We start from the raw sequence: 17,735 nt of genomic DNA, 5'->3' as shown, positions 1-17,735 counted from the left end.
GATACAAGATTGTGCCAGGAAGATACTTGAAGTTTAATTGGCATAATTTATTCAGAGATTAAATAATGACTTTTTATATCAAATGGAAGTTTTAAGACTAGAGTTCAAGAAGTTCATGAGTTGTTAAAGTAAACCATGAAACTTGAAATACTTCTGCTGTGTGTGTGGTTGATCTCTTTAAGCTGTAATCCCTAGACCTCCTGACTACAAGAGTTTACTCCTATCTGCCTATAGATTGTTTTGGTCAAAATAATTGAGATTGAGAACCATTGCTGTAGAAAGGATGGTTACAATTTTAGAAGGGCATTTCCTATATCTTTCAAATATCAACAAAATGGAAAAATAAGACTTCAGTGTGGTACAAATAGATCAGACCCATAAGAAGGAGAGTAGTAGGGAGTAGAGTGGAGAAGCATAGTGTTCAAAAAGATGCTGAATTTGATTTTGAAATAAACTCAGATGATATCAAATTCTTAATATCTTTCTAATTAAACCCACAGATTGCTAATAAATAGATACATCCTAGATGCAAGAAGAGAGCAGATTCTTTGTAGCATGCCATAGGTATTATCTTGCCCTTGTCCTGCTTAAAGTTTTCACCAGTAATGTGAATGAAGTCATAGACTGAATGCATATAAAAAGTATGTGTGGGAGCCATAGCAAATACCAAGATTAAGATCATTTGAATTTTTAAAAATTCTCAGGTGGCTGCAGTGGCTCACAACTGTAATCTCAGCACTTGGGGAGACCAACGGACCAACGGAGGAGGATCACTTGAGGCCAGGCGATCAAGACCAGCCTGGGCAACATAATGAGATTCCCGTTTCTACAGAATATTATTTAAAATTAGCTGGGCATGCTAGCACATGCCTATAGTCCTAGCTATTCTGGTGGCTGAGGCGAGAGGATCACTTGAGCCCCGGAGGATGAGCTTGAGCCTCTGCACTCCCCTGGGGGACTCTGTTAAGGCGGTGGCTCAAGCCTGTAATCCCAGTACTTTGAGCTACGGGCGGCGAGGTCGGGAGATGACCATCCTGGCTAACACGGTGAAACCCCGCCTCTACTAAAAAAATACAAAAAACAGCCGGGGGGGACGGGCGCCTTTTTAAAGCAAGAGAAGGACCCGGGAGGCGGAGCTTGCAGTGAGCTGAGATCCGGCCACTGCACTCCAGCCTGGGCGACAGAGCGAGACTCCGTCTCAAAAAAAAAAAAAAAAAAAAAAAAAAAAAAAAAAAAAAAAAAAAAAAAAAAAAAAAAAAGAAAGAAGGAGAAGCGGGGCAGGGGTGGGGAGAGAAAGAAAATAAAGGAAAAGAAAGAAACCTCATTTAGGAATAGTGGTCTAGGTTGGGCGCGGTGGCTCACGCCTGTAATACCAGCACTTTGAGATGCCAAGGCGGGTGGATCACGAGGTCAGGAGATCGAGACCATCCTGGCTAACACAGTGAAACCCCATCTCTACTAAAAATACAAAAAATTAGCCGGGTGTGGTGGCGGGCACCTGTAGTCCTAGCTACTCAGGAGGCTGAGGCAGGAGAATGGCGTGATCCTGCAAAGCAGAGCTTGCAGTGAGCCAAGATTGCGCCACTGCACTCCAGCCTGGGAGACAGAGTGAGACTCCGTCTGGAAAAAAAAAAAAAAGGAATAATGGTCTAAACCCATAACAAGATGAAGTATTAATTCCTGCATTTAGAAAAATAATTCAGTCAGCATCCCTATCACATGGGAGAAGATAGCCAATATCGGGGGAGAGAGATGCTACCTCCAAGATTTTAACAATTGTAAAGGTCATTAGAAACCAGTAATATGATGACTATTTAAAAAATAACTAATGCTAAAATAAAATGGTAAGGATGAAAACAATGTCCAGGTTAGAGGAAGAGATAATTTCCCTTTACTCCACAACAATCACCGTCTGTGTTCTTCAAACTATATAATGCTGCAACCTCTGTAATGAGTAAATATATAGTAATCACTATGCAAGTGAAAGAGAGGTGATGTCAAAATTTTCTGAGGAAAGATTTCTACAAATGCCTAGAGCTCACTACCGACCTTTCTTTCCTCTAGTGGTTCCTGTTACCCATCACGTGTAGTGAAGTTTGATACGTACACAATTAGTTCAGGGGCCCAACCATTTTAATTCGTAAGGAATTTCAGGGTACATAAAACATCTGCAAGTTGTTTAAACCCAACTTCACATAGAGGAATTAAACACATAGAAGAATGCAACAGGAAAGAAGAGATGTGAAAGATACTAGACATTTGATAGAATCTGGGTTTGTTCCAAAATCAAATTCTGCTTTTTGAATGCTTAATGCTTATTCGTTCCACTCCCTACTTCCCTCCTTCTGGGGGATAACAACAACAGTAACAACTCTTTTTCCTCTTCCTTGCTTTCTCTGTCAAAGATAACTTTACCCAGGATCAAGGCCTTACTTAGAATTGTCTCTGCCCCCACTCTCTTTCTTCTCTCTGCTCTTCCCAGCTATCACAAATTCCTTTGATTCCAGCTTTAGAATATCTCTCATATTCTTCCCTTCCTTTCTGTTAGCTCTGCTACTCTTTTGGTGCAGCCCAATAATCTCTTGCCTGCAACAGCTTCCTAACAATATCCCCATGTTGAGTCTCTTTTTCTTCCCCTATTGACTGCAGAATTAAATCCAAATGTCCAAATAAGGCATATTATGATTTAGCGTCATTCCACCTTTAGCACTGTCTTTCACTACCTTTATGCATGTCTTGTTTTAGCTAAAGCAGAAGTGCCTTTTCTAATGCTCTTCTGTACCCCTTTCTTGTTTGTTTTTTTTTTTCTAAATTTTACCCATCTCTTTAAGAGTTCATTCAAAATCCATTCTTCTCCACAAACCCCTCACCAAGAACACATTATACCTTCTTATGTCTTACAGCACTTTACACATTTTTGTCTTGCATCATAGTTCTTTGCCTATCAGTTTTTACAAAGTTATGAAGTCCTCAATATTAACAATTGTCTTGTTCACTTACTCCCAATGTGTGGAACAGCTATGTGTATGTAAGGGAAAGGGTATGAGATAAACCAAGGTTTAATATCTGCCTTTATCAAATAGCACATGTGGCAACATATTTTAATTCCTTTAAATCCCAATATCCAGAGCTTTATGAGAAATTCTTGCAGAAGTAAAAAACTGAAATAATAATCTATTATTTGGCGTACAGTAGGCATTCGATAAGTAAGGTTCATCTCTTTCTTCCTGTGCTTTCCCACAGTACTCACCAGAGTACCTTGAAGACAAAATAAATAGTGATAAAGTTTAGTAAAGTCCAAAAGCATGGAGAACTTGAACTAAATAATGTTATAGGAATTGAAAAATGAAAGAACAGCTTTGAAAATATTATAAAGCTAGAACAGACATGACTCAGGAGAAAAATGGCTGAGATTTTGAGCTTCAGAATATTTTGCTATTTAACAGATAAAAAATGAGAGCATAGTTGGCAAAGGAGTTAAAGGTAACCCCAAGTTTCTTACCTCAGCTTACAACATTGCCTTTTAGAAATGCCTGGTTGGTATTAAGGGTTGAACCAGGAAGGAAATTATTGTTCTATTTTCAGATATCTTGAGCTTCTAAATAACTACTCAGTAAACTTTCCATGTATACTGATTTGGTCATCACCGAAAGACAGTATTTACCTGTTCTTATTAAAGATTTATTTTTGTAGAGCTGGAGGTCTCAATGTGTTGCCTAGGCTGGTCTCAAACTCCTGGCCTCAAGCAATCCTCCCAACTCAGCCTCCCAAAGTGTTGGTACTACAGGTACGAAGCACTACGCCAAACCAAGATTTTTAATGGAAAAGTCACCATCACATCACCATGTCAGTTTTTGTACATTAATTCTGAATCAAAGGAAGTTCTGAAAACCTTTGTATTAACCTGTTTACCTTGCTGACCTTAAAGTCAAATGTAAGTAAATCCTTTATTTTAAAACAACTAAGAAATAATTTAGATATTATATATAATAGATTTTTTTTTTTTTTTTTTTTTGAGGCAGTCTCACTTTGTCGCCCAGGCTGGAACGCAGTGGCGCAATCTTGGCTCACTGCAACTTCCACCTCCTGGGTTCAAGAGATTCTCATACTTCAGCCTCCCAGATAGCTGGGATTACAGGCATGTGCCAACACGCCCAGCTAATTTTTTGTATTTTTAGTAGAGACAGGGTTTTGCCATGTTGGCCAGGCTGGTCTCAAACTCCCGGGCTCAAGTGATCTGCCCGCCTCTGCCTCCCAAAGTGCTGGGATTATAGGCATGAGCCATGACACCCAGCCTGAGATACATTTTTAATACTCTTCAAGTCCTTTCTAAAATGTTTCTGATTTATAATTATCTTGAGCACATAATATTTTTAAGCAAATCTTTTTAATCCATACATTGGCACTAATATTAAGATTAGTTTGAAGATACCCAGTATAACTTAAATATTTATGGAGTTTTTAAAAGTAGAGAGTCATATATGTTTTTTGCACAAATTAATATAGATATGTACAAAGAGCAATATGTTAAATGTTTGCCCCTACTCATTTTCTGACCCAATTTCGCATTTCCCAAACCCCATTAAATTTAGCATATATCTTTTCAGATTTTTTTCTGTGGATACTGAGTTAACACACAAGATCAGACTGTCAAATCAGACTCATCAGGTTTACTAATTATTTCAAGGATACAGGCAGTCAAAAGACTCAACCGAAGCATAGTGTCCAATACATGAAAGATGGCTCCTCAGACCATGTGATATGGTTAGGCTTTGTGTCCCCACCCAAATCTCATACTGAATTGTAATCCCCATAATCCCCACATGTCAAGAAGAGACCAGGTGGAGGTAATTGAATTGGGGGCAGTTTGTCCCATGTTGTTATCATGATAGTGAGTTCTCCCGAGATCTGATGGTTTTATAAGGGGCTTTTCTCGCTTCACTCAGCACTTCTCCTTCCTACCACCTTGAAAGGAAAGTGGCTTGCTTCCCTTTCACCTTCCACCATGACTGTAAGTTTCCTAAGGCCTCCCCAGCCATGCAAAACTGAGTCAATTAAACCTCTTTCCTTTATAAATTACCCAGTCTTTGGTATATCTTTGTAACATGTAAGAACAGACCAATACACCATGTTTTCCCACTTTGGACTTGTATCTCTGGCCCAGAATAAATAGGTAAGGTTTCTAAGTAAGATTCACAAGATGAGCTCACACAGTGGGGTGTTTAAATTGTGACTCATCTCTATGTTATACCCTAGAGAGTTGTGTACCTTATGTGGCATTCTTCAGAGAGAGATGCCTCATAGAGTCTGGGTTTATTTACTACAGGTAATCTTTAGCCAGGGACATCTTGCTAAGAGCATTTTAGTGGTAAGATCTCTTCCTCCAAGCAAATATCATTAGGCTTTTTACTTGAGGTCCAGTTGCCAACCATCCTTCTCTTTTTCCCTCTTCTCCAGGAAAGGAAGTGAATGGATTGGAGGCCAATTGCATTATTCCTTCCTTATAGTAAATACATATGTATACATTTAAGTTGGGGTTGTATATGTTGGGTTGTTTATACTAAAATTGGATTTTATGATTGAACAATTGATTGATAGAGTTCTATACATTGTTTTTCCCGTTAATACATCATGGGCATTTCTCCATGACATTACATATGATTCTAACTCATCCATTTAAACTACCAGATAGAAAGTACAATTTTGATGTTATATGATTGGCACCCTATGTATAAACTGGTAAACTTCTATAAAATAAATGTTAGCTGTTAGGAACTTTAGATTGAAGTACAGACCCCAAGTGTAAATGTAGTAATTTGGCGTAGATTATTTATTAAGTGAGAAACACTTTTAGCAAAAGTTGTAGAAGCTAATATGTGAATATGACTGTAGCTTTGAAGGGCTTGTCTGAGCTCTATTTAGTGAAATTTGTGTGGTTGTATTTGTACCAGCCGTGGAAGAAGGTTGTCTACCACAGGTTAAGATAGTTTGTTGGCCGGGCTCAGTGGCTCATTCCTGTAATCCCAGAACTTTGGGAGGCCAAGGTTAAGATAGTTTGTTGGCCGGGCTCAGTGGCTCATGCCCGTAATCCCACAACTTTGGGAGGCCAAGGTGGGTTGGATCACCTGAGCTCAGGAGTTGGAGACCAGCCTGGGCAACATGGTGAAACCCCATCTCTACAAAAAATAAAAAAAAATTAGCCAGGCACAGTGGCATGCACCTGTACTCCCAGCTACTCAGGAAGCTGAGATAGAAGAATCACGCTCTGGCCTGGGTGACAGAGCCAGACCCTGTTTCAAAAAAAAAAAAAAAAGATGGTTTGTGGTTCCCCCATGTGATTCTCAGATGACATTGGTGATGTATCTGGAATCATTAGCTATCTTAAAATTGACTGCATTTCTTGAGATTGTTAGCTTTAAAACATAAAATGCCAAGACTGGATTTCTTAGCCCAGACTTTCAATACTGGTGCCCCAGTAACTTTTCCTTCAGAATGGTATTTTGTAGACTAAAAAATATGTTAGCATATTAAATATTAGAGTCTTACAAAATATTCATATTAAAATTTTTATCCTAATGAGCAAAAATTTATTACTGTAGCTTTGCAAGCACTCAGAAAATTAAGATTTGAGATGGTATATGAAATATAGTAGTTGAAAATTAAAAATATTACTTTAACGATTTAATATAATCTTCTGTCTTACCTCTCTTTTATTGATAGATACCACACTGAATGAACAAAGACTGAACTTTTACAGATACCTTTTATAAAAGATGTCTGTGGAGTAGTGTTACAGTTCAAATAACAAAGGATTTTGCATTATGAGGTAGGTTGAAAATAGAAGGAATATGCCCTAATGTCACTTTTTAAATGTAGTGGGTAAACTTCATATATGTCATCTTATTTAATCCGTACAAGGAAAGTATTGTCCTTTTGATGACTGACTCAGAGAAGGGAAATAACTTCCTGACTTGTATTTGGGGAATTAGGATTTAAACTCAGATCTTTCTAACTCTGAAGCTCATTTTCTTTTCTTCTCTCCATTCTGTCTTCTACCTTATGCAGAAAGCCACTGTATCAGTTCTTGTGGTAAATATAAGGAAGATATTATGAAGCTTGAGCAGGAAAATATTAATAAGTCAAGAGATATTGTAGATCCCCAGATTCTTCCTTTACAGTAATCAAAGGTTACAACACAATATGCAGCAGTCTTACCCTTGACTTTGCCTTGTTTTCAAGGCACAGGATTTTAGAATGCTAGCATTGGAAGGTAAAATGTCTAATGATCGTACTTCCTTAGTTTATAGAAGAAGAAACTGAGGTCCGGAGGAGTGGTGATTGTTTTTAGCTAGTCATGGGCATGACTAAGCCAATAAATGAGATCTGATTCCCTGTCCAGTGTTCTTTCCTTTTATATGGTATAGCTACTCACTTGTATCATCTTTGCTGTATCATAGTATCCTGGAGAAAGAATAGTCTTTTGTATACTACATTACAATAGTCTTTTCCCATTCTACTCTTCTCACACTCTTGAGACTTGGATGAACTACTCTGGAGCTCATTTCTAACTCTGAAGCTCATTTTCTTTCTTTCTTTCTGTCTTTTCTTTCTTCTTAAATAAACAAATGTTATTTATTTTTCCTAGATCTCTTTAATCTGTGGTATCTGGGATACCAAAAGTAGTAGATACATTTACTGAAATGAAACATAGGCCTGCTGTGCTTTTTTAGAGAACTCATCTAGTTTTCCCCATTGATAATCATGTCAGAAACTGCATTTTATTTCATATGTGGTGGTTGAGATTAAAGTACCATAATTACAGTCATGTTTTAGCCTTGGATTGGGAGAACTTGGATTCAAACCTTGACTCCACCATTAATTGCTGAGCAAATCACTTTGACCTCTCTAAGTATGTTTCTTCAACCTGAAAAATGGAAGTGGCAATCTCTGTCTTGCCCTAATTCTTAATCTACTATATTCTAGTCTAGTATATTTTAGGCTCAGTCTTCAGAGCCCAGAGGTCTAAGAAATAGTCAAAGGGCTCTGTGATAACTTGCGTTTCATTGAAATTTTAAAAATAACTTTCAAAGGATTATCAAGTAATACTCAATGTAGAAAAATACAGAAAATACACATCATTCATAATTGTGTTCTGAAAATGTTAGTGTCCTTTTCCCTACATTTACATTTTATTTACTCTTACATGGTTGGCTTTAAATATATTCAGAGATTATTTTCTGTTATAGCTTGAACCCATAACAGTTTACTCCTTGCCTCATTTAAAAGTGTGGAGTTAGGCAGTGTATACAAGGCTGTTAGGATAGTTCCATGATCATCAGAGAGGACCTAGACATTTTCTGTCTTTTTATTCTAAGGCCCTGACTTACTTCCTCACGTTCTTTGATGACTGTTTCATTTCTAACCATGGCATCCTCATTTCAGCAGCAGAAGGGAGGATCCCTCCTAGAATCCTACACAGCACTTCAGCTTTCTTCTTATTGACCAGAATTTATTCACATGACTACATGTTGCTTTAACAATGGCCAGAACATGTAGTCTTTTAGCTAGACACATTTCCTAAGGTTTGTTACTAAGAAAGAAGTAAAAAGTATATTGGGAGACAACTGGTAGTCTCTGTCACAAACAGAAACATAAAACTTTATGTTAGAAATAATTCTAATCATAGGATTATCTACGGAAGCTCATACTTTGATTTGAAAGTAAGCGAAACTCTATTCGTAAACTTTTAGTTCAGACTAAAACTTTTTTTAAAACTCTTTATTAGTGCTATTTTTTTTAAACTCTTTTTATTAAAACTCTTAAGTGCTATTTTTCAATTTATAGTGCTTTGGGGTATATACCTAGGGTAGAATAAATTTGGAGTAATTTCTTCTTAAATAAACAAATGTTATTTATTTTTCCAGGGTATAAAAAAATGCTCAAAAAATTAGGGCTTTACAAGCACAGAGAGACAAATACTGTATGATCTCACTTGTACGTGGAATCTAAAAACTTAGGGAAGTAGAGAGTAGAATGGTGGTTACCAGAGGCTGGGTGCTAGGGTAAGGGAGGGGACAGAGAAAGGAAAGACATTTGTCAAGGGGTACAAAGTTACAGTTAGATAGGAGAATAAGTTCTGGTGTTCTGTTGCATAAGAAGGTGACTATAGTTCATGTATATTCAAAATATATTTATTATTTTAATATTTTTTAAAGTAGCTGTAAGAGATTAAGTGTTCACATTGCAAAGAAATGATAAACATTTGAAGTAATGGCTATGCTAATTCACCAAATTTGATTATTCCACATTATATATAGGTACTGAACTATCATATTGGATTTCATAAATATATACAATTATTACTTGTCAATTAAAAATAAAACTATATAAAAATATTGTTATAAAAATAAAGTATGTTTAAACATTTTTAAAAGTTAGGCTTTATTTTCAGATTTATAAGAAGCAAATTAATAAAATGAAGATAAATTTTGTGAATTTTCAGATGATTGGTCTATGTTGATGTAATTATAAACTTTGAATTATTTAATATTTATAACAAGATTGTGTTTGGTTTCAGATGAATGAGAGTGGAGAATTGGACAAAAATTGATTTTTAGTTTCTGAATCATGGTTTTTAGCTCACCAGTTATTGTATAGTCTCACTCTTTGAAAGTTCATGCTGAAAAACTGAGTGAATATGATCAGATTTCTCCACCAAATTCTCAGCCTGATAAGGGTAAGTAAGGTTCCATTCACCTCTTTGTTCATCTCTGTGCCATCTGTGGTCCTTTGGAACTGGCTTCTTTCACATAGCATAATGTCTTCAAGCTTCATTCGTGTTGTACCATATATCAGTACTTCATTCCTTTTTACTGCTGAATAATATTATATGAATATACCGCATTTTGTTTATCCATTTATCGGTTGATGGGCATTGGGTTGATTATTTCTACTTTTTAGTTGTGATGAATAGTGCTGTTGTGAACATTTGTGTACAACTTCTTGCATAGACATAGGTTTTCATTCTTTTGGCTGTATATGGGTGGAATTGCTAAGTGGAATTGATGAAACTGCTGCTAAGTTATTTTCCAAAGTAGGTGCACCATTTTACATTTCCACAAACAATGAATGAAGTTTCCAATTTTTCCACATTCTTGCTAACACTTTCTATTATCTTTTTTTGACTATAGCCCTCCTAGTAGGTGTAAAGTAAATCTTTTTATTACCAAAAATTTTTAAATATACTCAAAAATTGGCCAGGCGCGGTGGCTCAAGCCTGTAATCCCAGCACTTTGGGAGGCCGAGGCGGGTGGATCACGAGGTCAGGAGATCGAGACTATCCTGGCTAACATGGTGAAACCCCGTCTCTACTAAAAATACAAAAAACTAGCCGGGCGTGGTGGCGGGCGCCTGTAGTCTCAGCTACTTGGGAGGCTGAGGCGGGAGAATGGCGTGAACCCGGGAGGCGGAGCTTGCAGTGAGCCGAGATCACGCCACTGCACTCCAGCCTGGGAGACACAGCGAGACTCCGTCTCAAAAAAAAAAAAAAAAAAAAATATATATATATATACTCAAAAATAGAGAAAATTGTATAATGAACCCTCATGTATCCATCATCCAGTTTCAACAATTATCAACATCTTTTAAATCTCATTAGTGACTTTTTTTTTTTTTGAGAGAGTCTCTCTCTGTCACCCAGGCTGGAGTGCAATGGCACGATCTCGGCTCACTGCAACCTCCACCTCCCGGGTTCAAGCAATTCTCTTGCCTCAGGCTCCTGAGTAGCTGGGACTACAGTCATGTGCCACCACACCCAGCTAATTTTTTGTATTTTTAGTAGAGATGGGGGTTTCATCATGTTGGCCAGGCTGGTCTCGAACTCCTGACCTCAGGTGATCTGCCTGCGTCAGCCTCCCAAAGTGCTGGGATTACAGGCCTGAGCCACTGCGCCTGGCCATTAGTGACTTTTTAAAAACAGCATTATTGAGGCATAGTTAGCATACAGTAAACTGTATGTATTTAAAGTATACAATTTGGTAGGTTTTGGCACATGTATATAGCCATGAAATAATCACCACAATCAAGATAATGGACATATCCATCATCCCCCAAAAAACGCCCCTTTAGAATCTTTTCCTCCTACCTCTCCCCAAGCAACCACTGTTAGAGTTTCCATTTTCTAGAGTTTTATATAAATGGAATCATATCATATGTACTCTTTTGTCAGCCTTCTATTACTTTTTATTTATTTATTTATTTTTAGAAATGGGTTCTCCCTGTGTTGGCCAGGTTGGTCTTGAACTTCTGGACTCAAGCAGTTCTGCCACTTCAGCCTCCCAAAGTGCTGGGATTACAGGCGTGAGCCACTATGCCTAGTGTGTCACTGTTTTGAATAGTAAAAAAGAATTATAATTATTTTCATTATTTTGAGATTCACTCACGTCATGTGTATCAGTATAGTTTATTCCTTTTTATGACTGATAGTATTTCATTGTATCGTTATACCACTGTTTGATTTAATCCATTCCCCTGTTGATTGACATTTGAGTTTCTTTTCTTTCAGGGGCTATCACAAATAAAACTATATGAACATTCATGTGCAGGTCTTTGTATAGGCACACAGTCATGTGTCACTTAACGACCAGGATACATTCTGAGAAATGTGTCATGATTTTCTCATTGTGCAAACATCATAGAGTGATGGTATAACTTACTACACACCTAGGCTATATGATATAGCCTGTTGCTCCTAGGCTACAAATCTGTACAGTATGTTACTATATTGAGTACTGTAGGCAGTTGTAGCACAACAGTAAGTGTTTGTGTATCTAAACCTATCTAAACAAAAAGAAACAGTAAAAATATGATATGAAAGATTAAAAAAAATAGTACACCGATATGGGGCATTTACCATGAATGGAGGAGCTTGCAGGACTGCAAGTTGTTCTGAGTCAGTGAGTTGTGAGTTAATGGGAAGGCATAAGATACTACTGTACACTGCTGTAGACTATAAATACTGTACACTTAGGCTACACTAAATTATTTATTTATTTATTTAGAGACAAAGTCTCGCTCTGTCACCCAGGCTACAGTACAGTGGCGTGATCTCGGCTCACTGCACCCTCTGCCTCCCAGGTTCAAGCAATTCTCCTGCCTCAGCCACCCAAGTAGCTGGGATTACAGGTGCCCACACCACACTCAGTTAATTTTTGTATTATTACTAGAGATGGGGTTTCACCATGTTGGCCAGGCTGGTCTCAAACTCCTAACCTGAGGTGATCTGCCTATTTCAGCCTCCCAAAGTGCTGGGATTACAGGCGTGAGCCACCACACCCAGCCCACTAAATTTATTTTTTTAATATTTTTCTTGTTTTAGTAATAAATTAACCCTAGCTTACTGTAATTTTTTCACTTTATAAACTTTTAATTTTTTTTAACTTTTTGACTCTTTTGTAATCACACTTAGGTTGAAACACATTGTCCAGCTGCACAAAAATATTTTATTTCTTTATGTCTTTATCCTAGCCTTTTCCTATTCTTAAATTTTTAATTTTTTAATTTTTTTGAGATGGAGTCTCACTCTGTTGCCCAGGCTGGAGTGCAGAGGCACAATCTCAGCTCACTGCAACCTCTGCCTCCTAGATTCAGGCGATTCTCCAGCCTCAGCCTCCCCAGGAGCTGGGATTACAGGCATGTGCCACCATGCCCAGCTAATTTTTGTACTTTTAGTAGAGTCGGGGTTTCACAATATTGACCAGGCTGGTCTCGAACTCCTGACTTCAAGTGATCCACCCACTTGGCCTCCCAAAGTTCTGGGGTTACAGGTATGGACCACCACACCTGGCCCTATATATTTTTTTTTCACTTGGTAAACTTTTTTATGAAAAGCTAAGACACAAACAACACACATTGGCCTAAGCCTACACAGGGGTCAGGATCATCATCCCTGTCTTCTACCTCCACATCTTGTGCCACTGGAGGGTCTTCAGGGGCAGTAACATGCATGGAGCTGTCATCTCCTATGGTGCCATCTTCTGGAATACCCTCTGAAGGACCTACCTGAGGCTGTTTTACAGTTAACTTTTTTTCAATAGGAGAAAGAATATACTCTAAAATAACAATTTAAAATATAGTATAGTAAATAAATCATAAACTAGTAATATAGTTATCAAATCTTATGTACTGTACATAGTATATGCTATACTTTTATATGGCAGTATAGTAGATTTGTTTATACCAGCGTCACTACAAACACATGAATAATGCATTGTGCGTTATTCACATTATTGTGAATTTTTCAGCTCCACTATAATTTTATGGGACCACCATCATATATTCATTTAGTCCATTGTTGACCAAAACATTGTTATGCAGTGCATGACTGTATCTCCTTTTCCTTTAAGTAAATACCTAGAAATAGAATAACTGCATTCATATGGTAAATGTATGTTTAACTTCTTAAGAAATTGCCGGCCGGGCGCGGTGGCTCACGCCTGTAATCCCAGCACTTTGGGAGGCCGAGGCGGGCGGATCACAAGGTCAGGAGATCGAGACCATGGTGAAACCCCGTCTCTACTAAAAATACAAAAAATTAGCCGGGCGCGGTTGTGGGCAACTGTAGTCCCAGCTACTCGGGAGGCTGAGGCAGGAGAATGGCGTGAACCCGGGAGGCGGAGCTTGCAGTGAGCCGAGATCGCGCCACTGCACTCCAGCCTGGGCGACAGAGCGAGACTCCGTCTCAAAAAAAAAAAAAAAAAAAAAGAAATTGCCAAACTGTTTTTCAAGTGGTTGTACCATTTTACATTCCTATCAACAATGTATGAGAGTTTCAGATCCTTATCAGCACTGGTATTGTCAGTCTTTTTCATTTTAGTCATTCTAGTAAGTGCATAGTGGTATCTCATTGTGGTTTTAATTCATATTTACTTGCTGATCAGTGCTTTTAAACATCTGTTCCTGTGCTTATTGGCTATTTGCATATATTCTTTTCTGAAGTATAGGTTAAAATAATTTGCCCATATTTAAGCAAGTATTTGTTACATTATTTTTTATTAGTTTTCTAGTCAGAATTTTTATACTATTTTAAGTTGAACAGGAACTATGTTTTCTAACTTGACAAACTAGGCTTCATTTAGATTTTCTTTTTAACCTCAAATTTCCAAATTTGAAAAACTGGCTGATCATTAGCCTCAAAAAATTAGGAGGGAGTATATCCCATGTAGAATTGAACATTTCTTCCCTTTAGCAGAAACAAGCCTTGTTTCTGAGAGCTGAAGAAATATTCAGTTCTATATGGGATATACGCCCTCCTAATTTTTTGAGATAAACTGTATCACCAAAAATATAAAGGGCAGGTGGGACACAGTGGCTCCCACCTGTAATCCCGGCACTTTGGGAGGCCGAGGCAGGCAGATCACCTGAGGTCAGGAGTTGGAGACCAGCCTAGCCAACATGGTGAAACCCCATCTCTACTAAAAATACAAAAATTAGCCAGGTGTGGTGGTGCGCACCTGTAGTCCTAGCTACTCAGGAGGCTGAGGCAAGAGAATCACTCGAACCCCAGAGGTGGAGGTTGCAGTGAGACGAGATCGTGCCATTGAACTCCAGCCAGGGCGACAGGGCAACACTCTGTCTCAAAAAAAAAAAAAAAAAAAAAAATATATATATATACACACACACACACACACACACACACACATATATGGCATTATAATTTCATAGTAAGTACATTTTCTGCTGTATTTGTATTTATTCAGGATTTGAGGTGAGGAAAGGAAAGAATCAGGAACAGTCCTGCCCCTCCCCCAAAAAAAGAATCAAGTAAACAAAAACGGTGTATCTACTGTAAGTTTCTTCTGAAACTTTTCTCCACATCAGCCCTATCCCCTTTCAGTTTTCACCCTGTTTCTTCCCTTATGCCTCTCACCAGTACTTTAAGAGAGAACAAACCAGAAGACATTCTAGAATGCTTTTTTCACCAATCAGAAGTAGTGGAATGAAATCCAAGCCTACACAGAAGATACAGAACTCTGTTCCTTCATCTTCCCTCATACCTAAAAGTAGTTTTCATCGTATAACTGAATTTCCAATTTTCAGCATTCCCAATCCATTTTATAAACATCCTTTTATTGTTAAGTCTTACAGTACTCTCGTCAGGTGAGTATGTTTATTTTATCTTGAGTAAACTGAAGATTTTAAAAATCAAATTCTATATCTGTGGTTCTTTTACTTGTCTTAGAAACCTAATATATAGGAAACCAATTCATGAGAACTTCAGAAGTTATTTGAACATTAATACCAAGACACCCACCGTGGTTGTGTGGTTCCTATCCACACATCCCTGCTTGTCTCACATTTTGTCCCTATGACAGCAACATGTGTATCAGTTCCCTTCTGCCCTTTTCCTCTCACTTCTGAGAAGGTTAAAGTTACTGGTACATGACCTGGGAGGTATCTGACCATCCTGATGCTACCCTTTGGCATATAATGTCAAGATACTCAACTTTTATGCTGAACTAAGTTGTAATTTGTTTGAGCTGCTTTGTTTTTCAAAGCTCTTACCAAGAGCAAAGGAGGCCGGGTGCAGTGGCTCATGCCTGTAATCCTAGCAGTTTGGGAGGCCGAGGTGGGTGGATCGCTTGAGGCCAGCACTTTGAGACCAGCCTGGTCAACATGGTGAAACCCTGTGTCTACTAAAAATACAAAAATTAGCAGGACGTGGGGGCATGTGCCTGTAATCCCAGCTACTCGGGAGTCTGAGGCAGGAGAATCGCTTGAACCCAGGAGGCAGAGGTTGCAGTGACCCAAGAGCACCCCCACTGCACTCCAGTCTGGGTGAGAGAGCGAGACTCCATCTCGGAAAAAAAAAAAAAAAAAAAAAAAAAAAAGAGCAAAGGAAATGCTCTGGACAAGATAATCTGGTAAGAATTTTCTCCCTTCTTTGCAGAAAATCCCATTTTGTCAACCTAATGAAGCATTCAAAGAAGACATATGACTCTTTTCAAGATGAACTTGAAGATTATATTAAAGTACAGAAAGCCAGAGGCTTAGAGCCAAAGACTTGTTTCAGAAAGATGAGAGGGGACTATTTGGAAACCTGTGGGTACAAAGGAGAGGTTAATTCCAGACCCACATATAGAATGTTTGACCAGAGACTCCCATCTGAAACCATCCAGACCTACCCAAGATCATGCAATATTTCACAAACAGTGGAAAATCCGTTGCCTCAGTGGTTACCAGCCCATGACAGCAGATTGAGACTAGACTCTCTGAGCTACTGTCAGTTCACCAGGGACTGTTTCTCAGAAAAACCAGTACCCCTGAACTTTAATCAGCAAGAATATATTTGTGGCTCACATGGTGTAGAATCTAGAGTTTACAAGCACTTCTCCTCAGATAACAGTATCAGTACTCATCAAGCCAGTCACAGACAGATATATCAGAAGAGGAAAAGGCGCCCAGAGGAAGGCAGAGAAAAATCAGAGGAGGAGCAGTCCAAGCATAAGAGAAAAAAAAGTTGTGAGGAAATTGATTTAGACAAACACAAGAGCATCCAAAGAAAGAAGACAGAGGTGGAAATAGAAACTGTACATGTCAGTACAGAAAAGCTTAAGAATCGAAAGGAGAAAAAAAGCCGAGATGTAGTCTCTAAGAAAGAGGAACGTAAGCGTACAAAAAAGAAAAAGGAACAAGGCCAAGAAAGGACAGAGGAGGAAATGCTTTGGGACCAGTCTATTCTTGGATTTTGAAGCTTTCAAAGTTGGTTCTTCCAAAGTTAAGTTGAAAAAATAGGTGAGAGCTTGGTTTCATGATGTCCATGTTCATACCACTTTTCTTATGTGAATAGGTTAACTTCTAACAAAGGCCAAGTGAACAGAAAGTGTTTAGCATGCTTGCTCTCCAACACAGAAATTACTTTTCCTCATTTTCTAAAAGCATTATTACATTTTTTTGACATATAGTGTAATTTCCTTTAATGAAAGTCACTCTGCTTTTATTCATCAAATTGCTTTGATGGTAGAATTATTTTCTCTTGGGAGGTTATTTATTTTAAATTGGAGGATTAATGGACTTTGCACAATCTGTTTCTTGATTGGGTTTGTTACAGTTTTGAGTTGGGTATTTTATGTTCATTGGTTTTTCTCTATGAAGCAATTTTTTTCTCTTGTATTAGATCTAACTTGCAGTGTATTTTCTAGGCTGGAAAGTGGAAAATGAAATACATTATAATCTTAGGTTACATAAAGTTTCTAAAGTTTCAAATAATCTTGATACAAAATCAGTTTATATTCTGGAAATATTTATAATAAAGTATTCTAATTTCTACATGTTGTGTGTCAGTCTATTTAACAATGATTTTTCTTTTGGGAGGAGGAGAGAATAACTTGGCAGTTCATACTTAAGAGGCAAGATCTTTTGGGTAGGTCACACTTTAAAGTTGTAAAAGTTCCTTGCTTACTCACATGTGAACCTGGTTTTTAAGGTGGAAATCTATGACTGAGTATTACAGGACCCCACCACTTACCCAAAGTTAGCTTTTGGGTCGGGGGTTTCCTCACTATAGTCCCTTCACTGGTCGCCAGAACGATGTTACAGGAAAGAGGTCTGAATATAGACCCCAAGAGAGGGTTCTTGGATCTCACACAAGAAAGAATTCAAGGCAAGCCCATAGAATAAAGTGAAAGCAAGTTTATTAGGAAAGTAAAGGAATAGAAGAATGGCTATTCCACAGACAG

The 17,735-nt window shown here is 38.0% G+C and overlaps 1 protein-coding gene across 1 annotated transcript in view; it reads left to right on the top strand.

Moving 5' to 3' along the window:
• The window catches only part of LOC126933928 (lysine-rich coiled-coil protein 1), a 29,974-nt gene extending 12,649 nt beyond the window's left edge, over nucleotides 1–17,325 (top strand). Inside the window, exons 2-4 of the mRNA XM_050754221.1 lie at nucleotides 6,721–6,826; nucleotides 9,578–9,736; nucleotides 15,947–17,325. Of these exons, the coding sequence (XP_050610178.1) occupies nucleotides 15,969–16,748 (780 nt within the window). The 5' untranslated portion in view covers nucleotides 6,721–6,826; nucleotides 9,578–9,736; nucleotides 15,947–15,968 and the 3' untranslated portion in view covers nucleotides 16,749–17,325. The remainder of the gene's footprint in view (nucleotides 1–6,720; nucleotides 6,827–9,577; nucleotides 9,737–15,946) is intronic.
• The last annotated feature ends 410 nt before the right edge of the window (nucleotides 17,326–17,735 follow it).

The sequence above is a fragment of the Macaca thibetana genome, chromosome 13, assembly GCF_024542745.1.
Source record: "Macaca thibetana thibetana isolate TM-01 chromosome 13, ASM2454274v1, whole genome shotgun sequence".
Lineage (NCBI taxonomy): Eukaryota > Metazoa > Chordata > Mammalia > Primates > Cercopithecidae > Macaca > Macaca thibetana.
Note: the sequence above shows the minus strand (reverse complement) of the source record. Positions and strands in the feature narration are given on the sequence as shown.